This window comes from Rhododendron vialii, chromosome 8a (genome assembly GCF_030253575.1).
Source record: "Rhododendron vialii isolate Sample 1 chromosome 8a, ASM3025357v1".
Lineage (NCBI taxonomy): Eukaryota > Viridiplantae > Streptophyta > Magnoliopsida > Ericales > Ericaceae > Rhododendron > Rhododendron vialii.
Window position 1 is genome coordinate 30,744,223 of NC_080564.1, and position 20,878 is coordinate 30,765,100.

At 39.0% G+C, this 20,878-nt stretch overlaps 2 protein-coding genes across 3 annotated transcripts; one reads left to right on the forward strand and one right to left on the reverse strand.

The window, feature by feature from the left end:
- The first annotated feature begins 313 nt into the window (after positions 1–313).
- Positions 314–3,978, forward strand: LOC131335241 (pentatricopeptide repeat-containing protein At5g61990, mitochondrial). Its single transcript, XM_058370507.1, has one exon. It carries the CDS (start codon positions 416–418, stop codon positions 3,473–3,475), a length of 3,060 nt encoding a protein of 1,019 aa, XP_058226490.1. The 5' UTR covers positions 314–415; the 3' UTR covers positions 3,476–3,978.
- Positions 3,979–4,123: 145 nt separating this feature from the next.
- Positions 4,124–20,305, reverse strand: LOC131335242 (ADP-ribosylation factor GTPase-activating protein AGD3-like). Of its 2 annotated transcripts, XM_058370509.1 has the most exons (20): positions 19,860–20,305; positions 18,164–18,240; positions 17,479–17,576; positions 16,258–16,328; positions 14,351–14,413; positions 13,932–13,976; positions 12,913–12,978; positions 12,743–12,790; positions 12,533–12,628; positions 12,402–12,443; positions 11,021–11,236; positions 10,762–10,893; positions 10,446–10,673; positions 10,202–10,288; positions 9,789–10,118; positions 8,477–8,622; positions 8,302–8,392; positions 5,976–6,117; positions 5,627–5,873; positions 4,124–4,904 (listed from the first exon to the last, which is right to left on the reverse strand). In XM_058370509.1, the coding sequence occupies exons 1-20, from the start codon at positions 19,974–19,976 to the stop codon at positions 4,793–4,795; spliced, it is 2,454 nt and encodes an 817-aa protein (XP_058226492.1). In that variant the 5' UTR covers positions 19,977–20,305; the 3' UTR covers positions 4,124–4,792. The 2 variants fall into 2 exon arrangements, with proteins under 2 accessions (XP_058226492.1, XP_058226491.1); XM_058370508.1 differs by having other exon boundaries at positions 5,627–6,117.
- Positions 20,306–20,878: the final 573 nt, after the last annotated feature.

The window sequence follows — 20,878 nt, forward strand, 5'->3', positions numbered from 1 at the left end:
TTACAACAAACCAACTCTCTTTTTGTAACTTGTGAAAGAATATTTTCACATTTTTACTGTCTTTCACAAGTTACAAAAAGATAGCGTGATTCATTGTAATTATGATTTGATGATGTCATACAAATTTCGTCGAATTTCCTAGCTATTACTACATCATGGAAGGCATAGGGAGTAATTTGTTATGTGATGGGAACAATTTATAATTTCTCAAACGTGAGGGTGTAATCTATAATTTACAGAAACCTTGAGGGGTGGTTTTGGTAACTTTCCTTCTTCTTTATTTATCCTTTTGCTTCGCACCCCTCCTCACTCCCGCAGGAAGTGAAATTGAAGGACCTCCATACTCTCTCTCTCTCACACACGCACACACACACACATAACCCATGAGTTGAAACTTGAAAGACACAGCAGAAAAATGAAGTCCTTGATTTCACGTAGAAAGTTCATCAGGCATACAACACCGGTTTCTCTCACACCAAATCGCTTCCACTGCTCACAAAGCCCCAACCAAAACGAGGACATCACCGCTCAACAAATCACAGCCATTCTCAAGCACGGCAACTGGGAGTTCCGCTTGGACTCATCCCACCTCTCCAAAACCCTAAACCCAGATGTGATCCGATCCGTTCTTCACCAAAACAAGTCCATCGACTCCAAACGCCTCCTCAGCTTCTTCAACTGGTCCACCACTCAAATGGGTACCCCTCAAAATTTGAATTCTTTCTCAATTCTTGCTGTGGTGTTGTGTAAATCGAACCAGTTTGCTCATGCCCATTGGGTTTTAGACAGAATGATTGAAACCCGTTCGTCTGTTTCCATGGTTGTCGATTCGATTGTTAGTTGTTGTAGAGATTGTGAGGTGTCTAGAAGTAATCACGAAGTTTTGGATATGCTGATTAATGTCTATAAGAGGAGAGGGAAATTGAATGAAGCTGCTTCTGTGATTTTAGCTGTTAAAAATGGTGACTTTTTACCTAGTTTAGTTTGCTTGAATACTTTGTTAAAAGACTTGTTGAAGTGCAGTAAAATGGAACTTTTTTGGAGGGTTTTTGATGCAATGGTAGAGGCTAGGATTAAACTAGATGTTTATAGTTATTCTAATCTGATTAGGGCTCATTGTAAGGTTGGGAATGCAGAGGTGGGGAAAAGGGTCCTTCTGGAAATGGAAGAGAAGGGTTGTAGTCCTAATTTGTTTACGTATAATGTGACTATTGGAGGGCTGTGCAAAAATGGCCTTGTTGATGAAGCATTAGAGCTAAAACAGTCGATGATTGAGAAGGGTTTGGCCCCTGATGGCTATACTTACTCGATACTTATTGATGGGTTTTGCAAACAGAAGAGATCAGAAGAGGCGAAATCTATACTCGGAGAAATGTCCAATGTGGGTCTAAAAGCTGACCACGTTGCGTATACTGCTTTGATGGATGGGTTCATCAAAGAAGGTGATATGGAAGAGGCTTTTAGAATAAAGGATGAGATGGTTTCACGTGGGATAAAGTTGAATTGTATAACTTACAATGCCATCGTTAATGGGCTTTGTAAGGTGGGTCAGATGGAGAAGGCGAAAGATCTTTTGAGTGAGATGATCGCGGCAGAAGTAAATCCAGATACCGACACTTATACATCTTTAATCAAGGGGTATAATCGGGAGAAAAAGATGGATAAGGCTTTTGAACTGCTGGAAGAAATGAAGGAGAGGAACTTGCAACCTTCACTTTACACTTTTTGTGCAATAATTGATGGGCTATGCCATTGTGGAGATCTACAAAGGGCTAATTTAGTTTTTGAAAAAATGATTGCCAGAGGTTTAAAACCAAATGTAGTTATCTACACAATTCTTGTACGAGGTCATGTGCAAGGAGGTAAACTTGATGAAGTAACAGAGATTCTGAAGGGGATGAAGGAGAAAGGGATTCCTCTGGACACATTCTTCTACAATTCTCTTATAATGGGCCTCTCTAAAGCAAAAAGGGTGGAAGAGGCGGGGACTTATTTACGGGAAATGGTGGAAAGGGGATTAAAACCAGATGTGTATACTTACGGGGCTTTGATTTCTGGATATAGTAAAATGGGGGAAATGCTAGAGGCAGACAGGTATTTCGGTGAGATGCTTGGTTGTGGTATCAAGCCAAATGGTGTAGTTTATACCTTCTTGATTAACGGGTATTGCAGTGTGGGGGACATAGAGGGAGCCCTTGAAAAATTCAGGAGTATGGTTGGAAGAGGAGTGATGCCAGATGTGCAAACATATAGTGTGCTGATCCATGGCCTCTCAAGCAATGGAAAATTGCAAGAGGCTATGTTTGTTTTCTCTGAACTCTGCAACAAGGGCATGGTTCCAGATGTTTTCACTTATAGCTGTCTCATTTCCGGCTTCTGTAAGCAAGGTGAAATGACAGAAGCTTTCAAACTTCGTGATAGTATGTGTCACAAAGGTATTAATCCAAACATCGTTACTTATAATGCATTGATTGATGGACTTTGCAAGCAAGGTGACCTGAATAGAGCTAGGGAACTATTTGATGGACTCTCTGAAAAGGGTTTGGAACTCAATGGCGTGACTTATGCCACGATTATAGATGGATACTGCAAATCTGGTAATCTAGGTGAGGCATTTCAGTTATTTGATGAGATGCCATCGAGAGGGGTCCCACCAGATTGTTTTGTGTACAATGCCCTAGTCAATGGGTGCTGCAAAGAAGGAAATACAGAGAAGGCCTTGTCATTATTTGAAGAAATGAAGCAAATGGGTTTTGCTTCCACAGTCACTTTCAACACTTTGGTTGATGGGTTTTGCAAGTTAGGTAAATTGAGTGAAACAAGACAGTTGGTGAGAGAAATGATCGATAACCAGGTCATTCCAGATCATGTGACCTTTACTACTTTGATTGATAGTCTCTGCAAAAGAGGGTTGATGGAAGCAGCAGAAGAGCTTTTTTTGGAGATGCAAAAGAGGGATCTGACGCCGACTATTGTAACTTATACCTCGCTTTTGAATGGCTACAAAACAGTTGGGCACAGATCAAAGATGTTTCCACTTTTTGAGGAGTTGGTGGCAAAGGGTATCGAGCCTGATGAAGTGGCATACGGGATAATGATTGACACTTTCTATGAAGACGGTAACTTGGAGAAAGCATTTAACCTCTTGGATGACCTATTGAACAATGGTACAAGTCGTGTGGTGTTAAAAAGTTGTGTGAATGAAGCATTCCTGGATTCCTTGTGCAGAAAGGGAGAATTTGGCTATGTATTGGTCTTGCTTGATAAGATGGGAAAGCAAGGCCTTATGTTAAGTCTTGCTACATGTGGAAATCTGGTCAGCAGGATTCAAGAAGCAGGAGATGAGGAGAAAGCAGCTAGGGCTATGGAAATTATGGTGAGATTCAAGTGGGTTCCGGATTCCACAAGTTTAAGCGACTTTCTGAATGCATGTCAGAAGACTGGAAACCATGAAAGTGTCGGTAATCTCTCGTAGCAAGCTGTAGGAAAGAGTTTCATATCAGGTGGAGGCCTAGTTTGCTGAAGAAGAACAGCTGCTCTTGCATGCAAGAGCAACAAGGGCATGGTCATATGACACTTTTTCAGCAAACTAGGCCTAGGTTGCCACAAGAGCAACAAGGGCATGGTTCCAGATGTATTCCATGGGCATTCCATGCTCTTATGTATTGGAATACCCATGGAATCAATTACTGATGCTGGCCTGTGTGAACTTGAGTTCACAAAATGGGTTTGCCAAGTAAAAGTGGTAGCAATCGCGCTACGCTTCCCACATGCAGCAGCGCCACTCAGACTGAACTTGATTAATGCTAGAAGCGAGGCAATTTTGCTCATATTCACAGGGGTAATTGCAATTTTTGATTTATGTTTCACAGTTGCTAGCCATGGCTCCCTTTTATTTTTGATGATTCACTATTTGCAGTGAAATTGTTTTTATATTATGTGCAGCAATTTGAAATAATATTGGCGTTTCAATGGATTTATCAAGTCTATACAGGGCTGTTGGGAATTCCCCTTCCTTTGAGATATAAGCTAAAGTAGGTTCTTCCCATTTCAAAGAGAGCACCATATGGCATAGAATGTTTATTTTTCTAGGATTAAACAAGAGATTGGCTCAGGTAACGTGTATTCGTAACTGCAATTGGTTAGTATTATATCTCCTGCTCATTCCGAGCCTAAATTCCAGTAGTTAATAGTTGTTCGTAACTATAACAGCCAACAAATCGAGGTATATCTATCCGTGCAGTGATATCTTCAGTACCAAATGATAGACCGCCTTTGAGCTAATTACAATCAAACTTAAGAAATCTGGCTTCTACTTTCGTGGGATTTAAAATCCATGTGCAGCTCCCCATCCTCAGATTTAAATAGCCGAGGAATGTGTACAATCACGGAAAAAAACCTAATTCTGAAACCTTCCAAAAACTCTCACCGGAAAAAGAAATCAATACAATTACAACGGAAATACAGGACAATCGAAGACAAAGTACACCACAATAAGGCCAGCTGAAGCTATAAATGCGGAGGAAAATTTGGGAAGTTGGAATTGGAAGATGTGGAAGTTGGAATTGGAAGATGTACCAACTCGCAAACGAACTCGCCAAAGTCATCAGAGGAAAATTTGGGAAGTTGGAATTGGAAGATGTACCAACTCGCAAACGAACTCGCCAAAGTCATCTGAATCTGAAACTAATATTGGCCCTTCTATTGGCGTGTTCTGTGTGTGATACCCAATCTTCCATTCGTGTCTGAGACGTCGTTATGTCTGCCTTCCTAGTGATCTCATTCAAAATTGCTACCTGTTCCGGTTTTTTAAAAGTGCGAGGAGCTCAACATCGTCGCTGGTTTCTGAGACAAGCTGAAGAGGGGTTTTACCTTCTCTATCAAGAACTTGTGGATCAGCTCCCCTGCACCACGTCCGTTGAAAGGGTAATCAATAACACAATCATAGTATGCAAAGGGAATTAAGGAAAAGAGACCTTTTCAATTAAATATGGTGAAACGCAACAATATTTAGTTTCAGTAGGTTTTCACCAATTATACAATTTCTTTAAAGTTTCGTGTATCAAACATCAGAAGTTTTTCTTTTCACCCCAAAAAAGACCATCTGAAGTTTCATTCCGAGCACAAGGTAGCAATGTAATACCTAACTTTCATTTGGGGAACAATATACCTCAAGGATATTTTAACAAGAGAAAACAATTTACAAATTGATGCTCTTTAGTGAGCACACATGGGGACAATATGCCTCAAGGATATCCGTGATAGCAGGAAGGAAACAAAAATGTTAGCAAAGGCACCATTTTTACTGCGTTTTAAAAAAAATACGCCAATTGCAGACAGATTGTGATATGGGGGATCATAACATTAATGGCCTCTGTATAATACCAACATCTATCCATGTCGCTGAAGGCCAACAACATTCCTCACGGCAATCTACAAGATTCCGGTAATAGACAAGTAGGTATAATGCCTACTGGAAAAGGGAAAAGAGAACACAAAAGAATAAAAGACTAAAAAACCTTCGGGGACATACTGCATGCCAGGATGCATACTATTCTGAGATGGAATCACAACTATGGAACGAAAAATAAGGTAGCAGTCATGATGTTAAAAGACAAAGAATTACCTGGTAAGAAGAAGTTTTGCAGTTGAAATTCTTCCTCTGACGATGCAATGATGTAGTGGTGTCTGACCTCTTGAATCAGAAGCATTCATGTTTGCGCCGTGCTGTAGGAGCAACTCTACCATGCCAATATCGGCTGTCTGGCAAGCGAGGTGAAGCAGGGAACAACCGTCAAGAAATTCGTCCATGAACTGATCTTCGCCTTCTCCAGGTGAACTAAAAGAGCTAGAGGCGCCATCCAAATAATCAGCTAAGCAGTCAAAGAATTGATCAGAACTTTGTTCTTGCTCTTGAAATTGCATTGCTCTGGACAAATTTATAGAAGTATGATGCGAAGATGGCCCGCGCATACCATTAACATCAACTTCATAAGTGATGATAAAGCGGTAAGCAGCTTTCTTGTCATTAGCACGGACACTTTCCCACAACTGTTGTGCCACTGAAAGCATGTGGTTATTGTCCTGCCCTTTGTGAACAAATCGCTTTTCTGCATACTGCAGCAAGAGGAAAACACACTTGCTTAAGGTACCCCAGGATAAAAACCTTTATCACACTAATAAAAACCACTATGGAGTAATTAAAACCGTACAACTAGGGCTCCATAAGTGAACCACATATAAACCATTATGGAGTAATTAAAACGTTAAACCAAGGCTCCATAGGTGAACCACATAATATCTTAGTATGTTCTGCACATAACTGTATAATCACCACTTTGTTTGGTTTTGAATTTTGAGAAAAAAAATTGATGTAATGTGTGGTAATGAGTGGAGAGATAGATATAGAAACTTATTGAGAACTGGGTAGAGAGAATTTTTTTCTCAAAACTTGTAAAAGAACAAAGTCACATCTACGTATTTATAACTGCATATGACATACATAAATATGATACTATGTGTAAATTATGTATGATGTGGATGCTCAACAAAATCACGTAACTTCATGAGTAAATTCTACCCACCCAAAGTTTTTTTTTTCCTAAAGAAGTGAACATAGACCTGAATGCACTGCTCCTGGCTACCAAGAATTGCTCCTGACCGCCAAGAATTGCTCTTGGCCGCCAAGAATTGCTCCTGACAAGAATAATTCTTTGCTGCTAGGAGCAATTCTTTGCGGCCAGGAGCAATTCTATGCGGCCAGGAGCAATTTTTGGCTGTCAGGAGCATTCTTTGGTGCCAAGAGCAATTCTATGCAGCCAAGAGCAATTCTTGGCGGCCAGGAGTAATTCTATGCGGCCAAGATCAATTCTATGCAGCCAGGAGCAATTCTTGGCCGCAAAGTTTTGCTCCTGTCCGCAAAGTGTCGACTACTTCGACGACGAGTGTGACGGAAAAAAATCACCATCACCACTACGGTGAATGAGTCCGTTGAATTCGAGATTGACTCCCAACGGGAACATGGTTGTCACTCTAGGCTCCACTAATGACTGGAGAGAGATAGATATAGAAATTTATTGAGAACCGTGCAGAGAGAATTTTTTTCTCAAAACTTGTAAAAGAACAAAGTCACATCTATGTATTTATAACTGCATACGACATACATAAATATGCTACCATGTGTAAAGTATGTATGATGCAGATGCTGAACAAAATCACGCAACTTTGTGAGTAAATTCTACCCACCCAAAGTTTTATTCTCCTAAAGAAGTGAACATAGACCTGAATGCACTTCCCTATTTCATAAACACTGCATTCTTCTGTCATGCTAGAAGAGGTGGTTATTCATCAATAAACTTTGTTTATAGTGCGAAAATGTATAGCAATTTAGTTCGTCTCTCCCGAAGCATTTTCAGTAATAGTTGTTAAAGGATTGAACTCAAAACCAATTGATAATAAGTGGAGATTGGAGAGTTTGGGAGGTAAGAATTAATCTATGTGGGGCAAGGTCTAACACTCTCCAGCAAGTGTGACCCTGACTCGCAGGTGAAGACAAAGGATCCATAACATAAGGATTCTAAGGAAGCGAGGTGCACTTAAGGCACAAATAATAGGGCAATAATCAAGGGCATTCAAAAGCCACCGAAAGTCTAACCCCGACACCTTGTTAAAGCATCCAATTCAAAACCAATTAACTGAGTTGACAGGCCTCCTTGACTCATATCAATGCGGGACAAACTCCATTAACAATCTATCACTCCTTTTGACCGTTGCATCCACAACATTAGTGCTAGTAATAACTAAACCTATCAAGCAAATGTTGGTTAGCTGCCATCAAACATCACGTCATAGGCTAAAGGAGGAATGCTAGTTTGTCACAGATGACCCTGTTGTGTGCGTGCACATTGAGTGCGCGTGTGCACGTGTAAGAGAGTCTCCGATATTAAATGCCATAATGAGCAGCCTCTAATTTGCGTGGCCATCAGTTGGTGCATATAAACTCCAATAACACACAATTTAATCCTTCTGACATTAATGCATCAGCATTTGGAAAATGGTTACATTCAGTTTTGTTCAGAGTAGTTTTGAGTTCAAATGACATCTTTCTAAAAGCTCATTCTCAAATACCACTTGAGCTACATGGGCTCCAAAGCAGTGAATTTCATCAACTGCTAATTGCATTCCAACATAAGAAGGAGAAGGGGTAAAAGACAGAAGCAAGTTTGGCAAATATTTACAAGGAAGGAGAGAACTAGAGCGGAACTGGTAAAAATATAGAAAATAGACCATTAGTAATGATACCTTCGTGTGAATGAACTTCTCCTTCTTTGAAATATGAGAATCACGGCTGGGCTTACTAAAAAATAGCTTGTGCTTGTCAGATTCAAAAAACCTACATCACAATTTACAAGAGTAAACCATTCGTCTTAAATACAATTTACCACATTCCAACTATATTTAGTCCTACAATTCTTACTTGATTGGTATTTCATCAGCCTGAAAAGTTCTTTGTGCTTGTAAAAGCCCCTCCCATATTGAGTTCACAAACACATTACCCAGTGCCTGAAACAAGCTGATTACAGAAGGTTCCCACACTTTAACATCAAGAGCTAATGACCTTACCTGCATTGACAGTAACCAAGAGTGGACACCAAAAATGAGCAAGGAAAAGCAATAAATAGGAATGCCAGTATAAATCTTCACGATTCCGAAAAATTGTCAAAATGAGTGCTTGAGGATGGCACATATTAACTCTTATGTTGTTTTCAAACAGCTTGAGAATATAAAAAGTCTACTCGTAAAGTTATATGTACATATTAATATCAGACTGCTAGTTTAATGTGTTAACAAGTTTTGGTAGCACGTCCAAGAACACAAAGGAATTGCATGAGTAGCTAAGTTAGCCAGTTGGAAAACAACTGGTCATGAAAAACTGGAGCATTATTAGAACAGTTTTTCCCTTTGTAGACGTACATAAGACACATACACCCACATCACAGCTGGGACCTTGTTCTCTCCCACATCCACTTCTCATGGGTGGCAGAAGAAACATTGGTAAGAAGGTTGACAGTTGATAATTATTATCAACACCCTCATGGCCTGATTTACAACTGAGTGCACAAGAAAAATGATATGTGAACAGGAAAGTAACAACGGATATGGAGACAAGGGTGAAAGATTTCGGCCTGCAATTGCCTCAACAAAAATGCAAGAAAACAACGCTAAAACGCAAAAGAGGAAATTGAGCCTAGCGTATTGTGTGCCATATATCAAAAGGTGAAAAGAAACCAACCCATGTGGAAAAAAACCCCGCTTGTTCTTTTATAGTCTTATTTCAGTATCTAATGTTCTCAACGGAATGAAAATCTCTTCCAAAGTTCTTTTTCCAGTGATGTCCTAAACAGTCAAAGGATTAATAGCCTTAGAACCTACAGGTCACTAAAATACACATATTTTTCTATGAAATGAAAAAAAAAAAAAAAGCCCTCCTGATGCCAAATCTACATACACTGGAAAATTTCACTGCTAGTAGTTTCTAGTTTCCAATATCAGGCCAAACTGTACTTGATAATTAGAAGAATGAAAAAACCGAAGTAATCAATATCATTCTAAAAATCATCCCATGCAATACAATAGGAGTTTGTTTCAAGAACTGGGATGTTTCAAGGATTGGGACCTTCATGTGGTATACCACACACCAAAGTAATGCATAGCCTTGACTTTCCTTTATAACTAATGAAATTGACTTGGAAAAGTTGTAGTGTGCAAATCAAACCTTGAAAACTTACTTTAGATATGTGCACACCGAGATTGCGGTGAACACCAGAACACTCAATGCAGATAAGCACACCAAGGTTTAAAGAGGCCCAGTCTGGTTCAGGCGCACCACAATCGGCACATTTGTCATTTCCAGGCACTCTTTTCAATGTATCAACCGGCTTCTCACGTTTTACACTGGACTGTAGCTGTTGTAAACTTTTTGACGCACGCACCAAATTCCTAGAAGGAAGATCATGTTGTCCATTTTCTCTTTGATCAAAATCGCAAGAACTTCCGACGGAACTATTCTGAGAGCCAGGCCCATAACCACCAGTAATTGTTGGACTAGTAGAGAGACGCTGAAATGTTACTAAATCATGATTACGACAAATGACCATGGAAATATAAGTACAGCTCGTAATCTAGACTTCCTTAGCATTACCCTCTCAGGTGTCTGGGAACTCAACAACGAAGCAATAACTCCAGTTATTTTTTCGATCCAGTCCATTTGGTCCAGAGCACTCTCTGCCTGCACTACCAAGAAATTGCTATGTATTACTATAATCCTGGCTAATATTGATCAGTCCACCTACACAACATTGAATGAGAATATCGAAATCTAAAAGTCGTGCTAACATAGAAAGAACCAACATTTTTATTAAGTACAGCTGACCTTTCACATATACCTGCAAGGTATAGTTCTTTGTTGGTGAAATTATCCGGAAGCAGAACCTCAAATCTGACTGATCAGCATCAACTTTAATCGTCGATGTCAGGAGGTTCACAGTGTGACGCGCGACAGATTTTTCATCGTGAACCCCACCATGGTAATGAGAAGATAGCCACCGACTCAGAAGCCCAGAACCAGGTTCAGTGGGATTGTTCTTCTGTACAGGAAGTTGGGTCCCACCTCCCTGAAGCAACATGCTGAAGGATTAGTAACCGCTGGTAGTGTCAAGAAGCATTTGAGTGCAACAATAAGTGTTATCCTTCATGACTTACAGAGGACCTGGTCCATTGTTTCCGATAGTAATACAGCATCCCCCGATTATCAAGAACAAAAAATCTTCTCTTCCAATCACCCCTCAAATTAGAGGAACGTTTGGATAGGTATCCTTGTTTAATGGTTTGAACCTAAACTATTGAAGTGTTAGCTATTTATGGAAACCAAAACTAGTTATAAAATGACATGCCAAAAAAAAAGGGGAAAACAAAAGCAACTGGAATACAGACACAGAGACCAGAAGATCATACTGAATACCTTTCCTTCTGCAGCAGACTGCATCACTTCCTTTATCTCTTTGTGGGAACTTCTGGCGAAGGGTTGTATAGAATCTCTATTGGAAGTACCACGAGATCCATTCAAGTACTGCCGATTATCTTGATCAACCTGCCTTTTGTACTCTTGCATCTTCTCATTAAGAGCTGCTTGCTCATACTTGGAACTTTCTTTTGCATGTTGTGCATAAACCATAACCTGTAACACAACTGAGATAAAATTCAATAGTCACCCAATGAAAAGGAATTGAAGTTTAGGAATGTTAGAAGGATCCTTGCAAAAGAATCCTATATAAAATAATACTCGATCCTGGATCAAATGCTGGATTACATACATGTGGCACTTACTTGTTCATAAGCAATGTCATAAGGAGGACTGCAAATGCATTTTCAAAATTTGAAAGTCGCATGACCAATAAATGTACAAATGTATAGTTGCTAGGAAGAATGACCAGGGAGTATGCATGATGTTGTAGCTGCTTTATCATCTATCTCGTTGGTTATGAAGTTGTCAAATTTGCTCCCTGCCTCTTGTACTCTACAGGAAGTTAATGTAAGTTGACGTAGTCCATTTTACTCTTCGAGAGTTTTTTATGCTTGTCTTAAGTCTTTGGCGCTTTGCAATGTTTGGTTGTACTGTACAGCTGTATCAAGTTGTCTCTAGCCTTTATCATAACACCTCTCATTTTCTAGTTTTGTCATTTTGACATTTAAGAACGTTGAGAGTTAACTCTTGCATTTCAATTTGGGAACTTTCTCTCTCTAGAAATCTATCCAATCTTGTTTTGGTTGCATCACAAGGAGGACAATTCCCTGCTTATCATAGCGCTGACAACAGTGTAAAAGAACTGCTCCACAAACTCCAAACTCCAAAGCTGCTGTCCACAGTCCACACTTTCTGATTTCCTGTTCTCTCCTTTTTTTCTTTTTTCGAGGATTAAGTTAGAGACTGTTTAGAGTGTTACTGCCTGTGGCATGTATCTATCATAGAAAACTACAGAAGTTCACCACATATTTCTTTGTCTTATGAAAATGGTACAAATACAGGAAGTTCGTCACATATCTCTATTTTCTTGGGAAGCAGGTTTCTTAATTAATCTGAGAGGTCGATGGATCTTGTTCAAGGGCATGAGCAAGAGGAGATTCACCAGAGACACATTTTGACTATTGTTTTGTTTAAAGGGGAGACTGTAACTTTGTATTCAACCTCCTAATTTGTTTATTTTTTTTCCTTCTTGGTCTTCTTGCCTTTGGGCTCCCACAATATATGGAAATTAAATTAACAAAAGATGCACCTTTTGGCCGTCAAGGATATTGAAACACTGTAAAATCCATGACAGAGAAACTAATGTTGAATATTAGACCTGGTTGATATAAGGCTGGAGTTGATGCAATAGCTCATATCCCTGCATGAAAGAAATGGTTTAGAATCAGCACAGCAGAACTTGGCACAGGAAGAAGTTGAAGGACTATGGTGGTGGCTTGTTATCATTACCTGTTTGAAGTAACGAAGATGAGCATCCATTGTCCCATTAACAACCTCCACCAATTCAAACCTCTTTTTTCCTTCAACTTTAGCAAGAGCACCAACCTGAGTTTAGAAAAAACTGAATGTTATAAACTAGCTATTTCCACATTGCATTTATCTAAAACCTCAGAAAATCAGATGAATAATATAAGAAAAAGGTGGGGAAGACAGCGTTACCAAATTAAAGCGAGCTTGCTCAAATGTCGATCTTGCAATGTGAAGTTCCTGGAACAGCTCTATAGCAAATTAGAATTTAAACAGTGATGGTATCCATAAAGACTCTCGTCAACTATTCTATCAGAATGAGTAGCACTTTGAATAACAGACAGACAACTAAAACTTGATACCTCCTCTATGGCAGCAGCAATATCTAGCCTAGTACTTTTACGCAACGCCAGATACTTCTCACGCGCCTACAGCACAAAACACCATGTATTCAAACTCATTTAATAACATCAATAGCACCAAATCACCTGATTATTCATTCACATTTTTTGATCGACCTAATTATTCAAATAATATGTTCACAGTGGCATCGGCATGTCTTAACTGAATTACCAGCACTTGTAAATCCGTAGAATGTGAGCGAATTTGTATAGAATGTGTCATGCGAAGAGGGTCAGAGACGGTCATGCAAAGTTACTGCTTGACTTCTTCCTTGAATGAGAATCCAAGAGCTAGATTTGAAGTACGCTACTTACTTTCATTCTACTTTTTTCCTTCTCAGGCTGAGGAGTGCTGGTTCAAGTCAAGTGGACATTGTTCTTTGAAAGGATGTGTGATTGCAGCACCGAATACCAATATGGAAACATATCCAAAGAATAAACAAAGCAAAATGAAAGAAAGGTTTACAACGATGGATGCAAAGCTAGTGGAAAATTGGGCCCTCATGAAAAGTCATCCAATTGCCCGAAAAAATAAAGATAAAGGAGGAGGTCCTTTAACATTGTTCGACTAACACAGACAAGGACAGAAAATTTCACGAATACAGAGGAGTCATCCAATTAAAGTTAAATACACAGAAGGGAAGAAAGACCAAAAACAAACTTTTTCAAGGCTGGAGGAAACCTAGATATTGGCAACCATTTAGGAAGTAGTATCATGCTAGATAGAGCTGATGCAGGAATGTTCACGTCAGAAGTCCTGACTTTGATAAACATTATAAGGCTCCTTGACCAAAAAAATAAATACGGCACTAAGTCCAGACATCCTAACTCTAGCGAAACACCATAAATTCTAAGCAAAATATGAAAGTCAAATGAAGATTTCTCCCTCCTTTTTTTTTTGCAGATCAGTCACAGAAGACAAAGTGTTAAGATTAATATTTTAGAATCCATATCCTGAGCAGTTGTGGTGTAATACCCACCTGGTCATATGTAACATTAGCCTTGTCAAAACGCTTCCGAGCTTCCTGCATCAACAGCATCATAAACAAGTTTAGGAAATTTGCCAGAGAAGAAACTTCAAAGGGTGACCAAAGATGAACATTCAAACAAAAAACTAAGAATATCACAAACCATATTAAATATTCTCTCAAACCTCATATACTGTGAATTTAAGAATCATATCCATTGTGTTCCTGAGATGCTCATCTACACTAACCAAGTAGCAGAACTATACCCTTTACAAGCAATACATGAGCACACTCACTAGTTCAACTATGATTGCAATTCAATGCTGGTTCTAAAGGTATACCCACAAACATGATCTCACTTCAAGGAAAAAAACCATGTGGAACTAAGATAGCAGGAAGGTCACCATGTAAAGAAATGGTAAAAAAAGTACCTTGACATCTTGGAGGTCAGCGTTGATGAAGGGTAGTAACCTATCATTTAGCATGTGATCTACCTGATAAAGAAATTTAAGAATGTTACATAAGGAATTAACTAGAGGAACTACCAGTATCTCATATAAAATTAATGGCAAGACACATTTAGAAGTTCAATGGGATAACAAAATCAATTTCATCCACGAACAACGCAAGCAGTCAAGCGACAAAAAACTGTTAAAAGCCTGTTGCTGAAGACAGCTATAGTTCATCAGGAAAACAATCAGAGAAAACTCTAGAGACGCGGTACTCAACAACTGTATGATGGCTTAAGGTATAGTAATAGGCAACATAAATTTAAAAAAACTCAAGATAGGGGTACAGTCCATAATACCCGCATGACAAGTAGCAAACATAAATATGTCATGAGTTTTTAAAATGTTCAAGAACAAGTTGAGGGAATGACTTTATGCTCAGAATAGGCATGAAAGACTCTGCTCAGGAACTATCGGATTGCTGAAATAAGTGACAACTGACAACGGGGGGACTAGTTAATCAAAGAACCATGTTTAATAAGATTACTGAAAATGGTCCCAAATTTAGGCAAGTTGAGTCTACATGTCTCAAATGCTTTTGAAATCATTAGTCTTGGAAGTTCTGAATCTTTAAGTTCTTGCTTTTTCTAATCTTCAAGTTCTTACACATTTGGAAAAGTGAAGAGCATGGTGGTCATTCAGGAAATTATAGAATCCTGCAGATATAGCTAGCCAATAGTGTGGAAGAAGACGATTGTGCAACCTGTTGGAATGTGTCCCACATCGCCTGGACATGTCTCATCTATGCTGGTTATAAGGCCCCCGTTTCCCTCTTCTTAACACCTGGGTTTTAAGAAGTAGTGTGGGCTGGGCTTTTCAACTTGGTATCAGAGCTTGGTTGGGCCTTTGTTTAGTGGACCGTTGTCCGGTTGCCATGTGTTGTGGTCCAGGAGGGTGTGTTGGAATGTGTCCCATATCGCTTGGACATGCCACATCTGTGCTGGTTATGAGGCCCCAGTTTTTGTCTTCTTAATACCTGGGTTTTAAGGAGTAGTGCGGGCTGGGCTTTTCAACTTGGTATGCCACTATGCCCCATCTGTGCTGGTTATAAGGCCCAGTTTCCCTCTTCTTAATACTTGGGTTTTAAGGAGTGTCGTGGGCTGGGCTCTTCAACTTGGTATCAGAGCTTGGTTGGGCCTTTGTTTGGTGGACCATTGTCCGGTTGCCATGTGTTGTGGTCCAGGAGGGTGTGTTGGAATGTGTCCCACATTGCCTGGACATGCCCCATCTGTGCTGGTTATAAGGCCTCAGTTTCCCTCTTCTTAATACCTGGGTTTTAAGGAGTAGTGTGGGCTGGGCTTTTCAACTCAACCAAACAAATGGATGCGTAAAAGTGAAGGTATCAAATCACACACATGCCAACAAATATCCCACTTATTCAGAAACTACTACTAACAGCACAAGGAAGCTTCAACATGGTTGTGTCTGTCAACTATTGCACGTTGACGAAATAGTAAACTCTCCCAGTGTGATGTTACAAAATTCCTTGAATTGCATATATTCACAGGAACCATAAGTAGCCACAGGATCTTTTGCGGCATTTCCAGGTTCCTGGCACTTAGTCATACCTATCTGGCTATCTTGCTCTGTCAATATTTTGCTTCCACACCAGCAAATGTAAATAAAAGAAAAGCCCCGGCATAAATTCTGTAAAAGTCAGATACCCAATGGACTGGAAACTTAAAGAACAATCGTGAACGAAAAATAGCCACAACATCATATCAGTATTAGGATTCAATTCAAGGATAAACAAACACAAGCAGCTTATTCCAAAAAGAAAGAAATTTGAACTATAAGTGACATGGAAAGAGAAGCCAGAAAAATTCCACCTGTGACCGAAGCATTTCTTTGTAAGTTCCAATTTCTCTCAAAGCAATTGCATATTTGATCATGACAGGGCCTGAGAGGAAAAAGAAGAAGAAGTACAATGGAATCCTAAGCATCACGTACCAACAACTACAAAATTTAATAGAATAATTGATTAGGTTACAAATGTTTCAAAAACTAAGAACATCTAACATATTTCGTAAGCAGAGCTGTGATTGAAGTTCTTTAAAGCAAGTGAGACACAAAAGAGGCAGTTCATAAAGCAAGCACAGAGCTAAATAGCAGCATCTTAAAAGCTTGTACAGTTTCATTCACCAGCCTAAACATTCTGCGTTCAAGCCTTAGCCAGTTAGCCTGTTTAGATGCTTACGAGAACAGGCTTGCGCAAGACTAAAGTTGGTTTAGATATTTTCAACTGGATGTGATAAAATCTTTCCTCTTACGTATATACAAATACTAACTTGTTTCTATAACTTACTCAGTTATCAGAATTTTCACCTCGAACAGAACTAGTGTAGAATTCAAGCACTATTAAACCAATGCATATTTAAATAGTGTTGTGTTTGAGATTCAGTGGCGACCATATTGGTTTGAACTAAAACCCTCTGCACTTCAAAGAAAGAGATGCAAACAAGAGGTGTATAGATGAGTCTGATTGTTTTGCCGAAGCGAGCTCAAGGAAGGTAGATGGACATTGCCTCAAGCTCAAACATGAGCTAATAGAACTAGCCAGAATCAAATAGAGCACCAATAGGCTTGGCTAGCTCTTACTTGTATGTCTCCCAACTTAAGAGAACAGTGCCCGACTGGAAAACATGTTTTCTTGAATATAATCAGTGAAGTTACGCAAAAACATACTAGATAACGGATCAATTTGAAACATAGACCACTAGACCAGTAAAATGCAGATACTTATCTTGTTCAACATTACTGTGGACCGTATTGAAAAGACAATTCCTTGAGGAATTCTCAACAACGATTTCATGTGCAGGCTGTTCAATTAAGATCATGTGTGGGGATCTTCAATTAGCCAAATAACCAACTATAGTAACTAAACTCATACAAAGAGTATGCCGATGTTAACAAGACAAATTTGCTCAAGATAATAGATATTTCTTAGGTAATGATTGGCACCCTGGCTTGATGTCGCAATCTACGATAACCATCTGCACCCTCCCAAGCCAGTAATAGAGAAACCGCATAACGAACTGAAATATTCTTACCTCCAAAAGCAGCACAAATTGGATCATTGTGCCCTCCAAAAGTTTCAAGAGCACTTGCAAACGCAATGTCCCTATCATATCCTTCTCCAAGCCCTTCTCTATAAGATTGAAATCAACAAATGAAGCACATGCTTTAACAACAGAAAAATTTATAAGCATCTAAGGAACGAAAATAAATCATACCAACCAACAAACTATAATATCTAAAATACTCTTCAAAAGAGAGCACAATCGATAAACCCAAAAATAAAGCTGGTTGCATTAAGCCATACACAGTCAGGTTAGCAGCAACTTATTAAATTGCTCATGCACGATTTATTGTCCTCGTTCCAATGGAAGGTAATTGACATAATGGACGAGTACCATAATCAATTCCATGTTGTAATCGCTTTTTTCCCGAAAGTAGAACAAGAGAATTTAGTAGTCATCTAAATTCATGAATCTCAAAAAAATTAGGGAAAATATGAAAAACAAATATTTGGACTGGACACTGAGTTAAATTGCATAAGAAGAAATATAATGGAATCACTTGAATATATATACTGGAAGATCTTATTTTTCCAACAAGAAGAGTGGACAATTGACATGAACACACAATAAAGTAATTTAACCAGTCTCTTCAAAACCAAATCCAGAGTCCGGAAACTGTAACAAAAATGTGGGAAGTATAAAGATGTAGACTTACGTGTACTTTCGGCATCCTTTACAAAACTTTGAAGTTCTCTCCCTTAATGCATCAGTGCTTTCTTCCAAACCTTGGATCTGTTTTGCCAACAGTACAACACAGCCTTTAGCATCTTCAGTCAAATATACAAACATGCATGCAACACAGCATTGCACTCTATGCATTTTCACTTAATCCCTCTTCTTTTATAGGTGCACAAGCATAAAGGTATTTGCCAGGAATAACCACCACTATCTTCACTTTTCCAGCATGCTACCAATGTCAGCCACTTCATACTCTGTATTACCTTGAAATAGATTAAATGGTCCATGTCCGGCATCAACATTGGGTTTCAAAAGGGGTTGCAAGTCAGTAGCAGCTTTCAGTTGGAAATACTAGTTTGCTTTTCAAAATCATGATCTTCAACAGGAAGTGGGGTCGAATATGGTATATTCTGAATTATCTTCCATCTTTTCCATGTAAACAGTACTATGCATCCCTTGATCTCTCGAAAGTATAAATGAACCACGGCTAAAGTTATGGCCAATAAATTAGTTAGGAAATAATACACAGTTCATTCTTCATTAAAGGAATTTGTTTCCTATTTATTTGGGATCAAACTGCTCACTCTTCGGTCCTGCTTAAAGTACTCGCAATAGTCAGACTAGCTCAGTCTTAGTATGCTCGTCCCATTCAATGCTACTACCGAGTTTGTATTGACATAGGAATTTTGGCATTTATTTCCTTGACTCGCCTGTCCTGACTCACCCATCATAAATATCCTCATTTAGCAATACTTTTCAAAACTGTGAGAAGCGTACACCAAGCCTAGCGATAGCGACAAGATCATTTATAATAGATAAAAGAACACTACGAAGAAATGTTATAGTTCAGTAAAGTTTGTGACCCTTCTGGACTGGTCCTCCTATTTTTTCATGGCTGATGAGATTCTTTGATCAGAAGTCAGTTCGGGAAGTCTTAAAATCACTAATTCTTCAGTAATTTCGACCTTCTCTTCTTTAGAAATTCCCAATAAGAATATGCACATTTCTCTACTAGCTTAAATGACAAGTTATACCTAGCATTGATCCAAAAACACAATCAAGCACGAACATGATAATTGCGAAATTTTTGTGTGTTGCTTATTTTATGCGGATGATAGTTGTGGATGAATATAAATTTGTGGATGAATATAAATTCAGAAGTTTCACAACAAATCTACCCTGCCATGTATCTAAATGATAGCTAATGTAATTGGCATGGGCGGCTCTAGTGTATAATGAGGGGTTCAATGCTCCACTTGGCTCGGGGGATATAGCTCAGTTGGTAGAGCTCCGCTCTTGCAATTGGGTTGTTGTGTGAACCTCTGGATTCAGAAAAATGCACTAAAAATTTGTATTTTTTTAACATACAATTTGATTTTCCTCATTTGGACAAGGCCAAAGTAAATGAAAATCAACTAAATATAGATCCAAAAACAAAATAAACCAGTCCTAGTTATTATCAATCCAGATATATATTTTTACTTTACATAGGGTTTTGATTACAAAAATTTCTATTTTTGCCACCGCTGAGCCAAAATTCTGGAGCCACCCTCGTAATTGCAATCAATTTTTACATCCAACTTCTATACGAAATATTCAATGCGACATGAAAGGCACAGCCCTGGGTTGATTCGAACAAGTTAAACAATTTTATATGCGTTCGAAAGGAAGACCTGTTGCCGAAACATAGGCGAATCGTCGAGCTTGGCAAATTGGAACTTGCTTTCCTGCTGCCGAAACATCGGCGACTCGTCGGGGACCTCTTCGAAATGCATCTTCCCTTCCTGCATCCGATTTCAATCCACATTACCTTGACATCTGCGGCCTTTAACAACGGTGATATCTATCATTTTTTTTTTATCTGCATTGTCATACGATCAGAACGAAACCCTATGATATCGTGGAGAATATGAACGCATTGCTGCGCTCTTTTTTTTTCTTTTTTTTGACGGTGATCGAATCGGAATAGAGAGAGAGAGAGAGAGAGAGAGAGAGAGAGAGAGAGTTGTTTTGGATGTAAAATGGGGCGAAAATGGAGGAGAGGAGGGGAGGCATGGTTTTAGGGGGAGCAAACTTTCGTGCGAAATTCAATGGCTGTCTCTCAACTCTCTCTCTCTCTCTCTCCCGCGCGCGAATGTAAGCAACCTTCAATCACTGTTGTTTAACGAATACTTACGAGGTTAAATTCTATACACCTTAGGTGGTTCCACCACCACCGTTTTGTGGGTCCCATCAATCATGTATTACAGTAATCTAAACCGTTTATTTTGTAAAATCTGCAGAATAACAGATCTTCACAAAAAATGAGATTTAGGTATATATAACCAATTGAACTTGGATGTATAAAATCGATGGTGCATAAGTTTAAACTTAAACTATCCATAACCTATATCTTATAGACAAAAATAAAATTTTAATGCATCTATCGATGTCTGATCAACCGAATTTTCGGCGTGAATGCACTACTCTGCAAATTCTATAAAATAAAAACACTTTAAATTACTGCAAAAAAATGCACATGAAGCCCGCAATGGGCGGTGGATGTAGCCCTTGGCCTGAGGGGACAGGTAGGCATTTGGATGGGAGTGCTTCATGTGATTGTCACGTGATAATGTTATGAAGTTTAATTGAAACTTAACTAACAGTACTAGTTTATGGAGAAATCATTTCCAGTGAAGTTAGTTGTCTTATC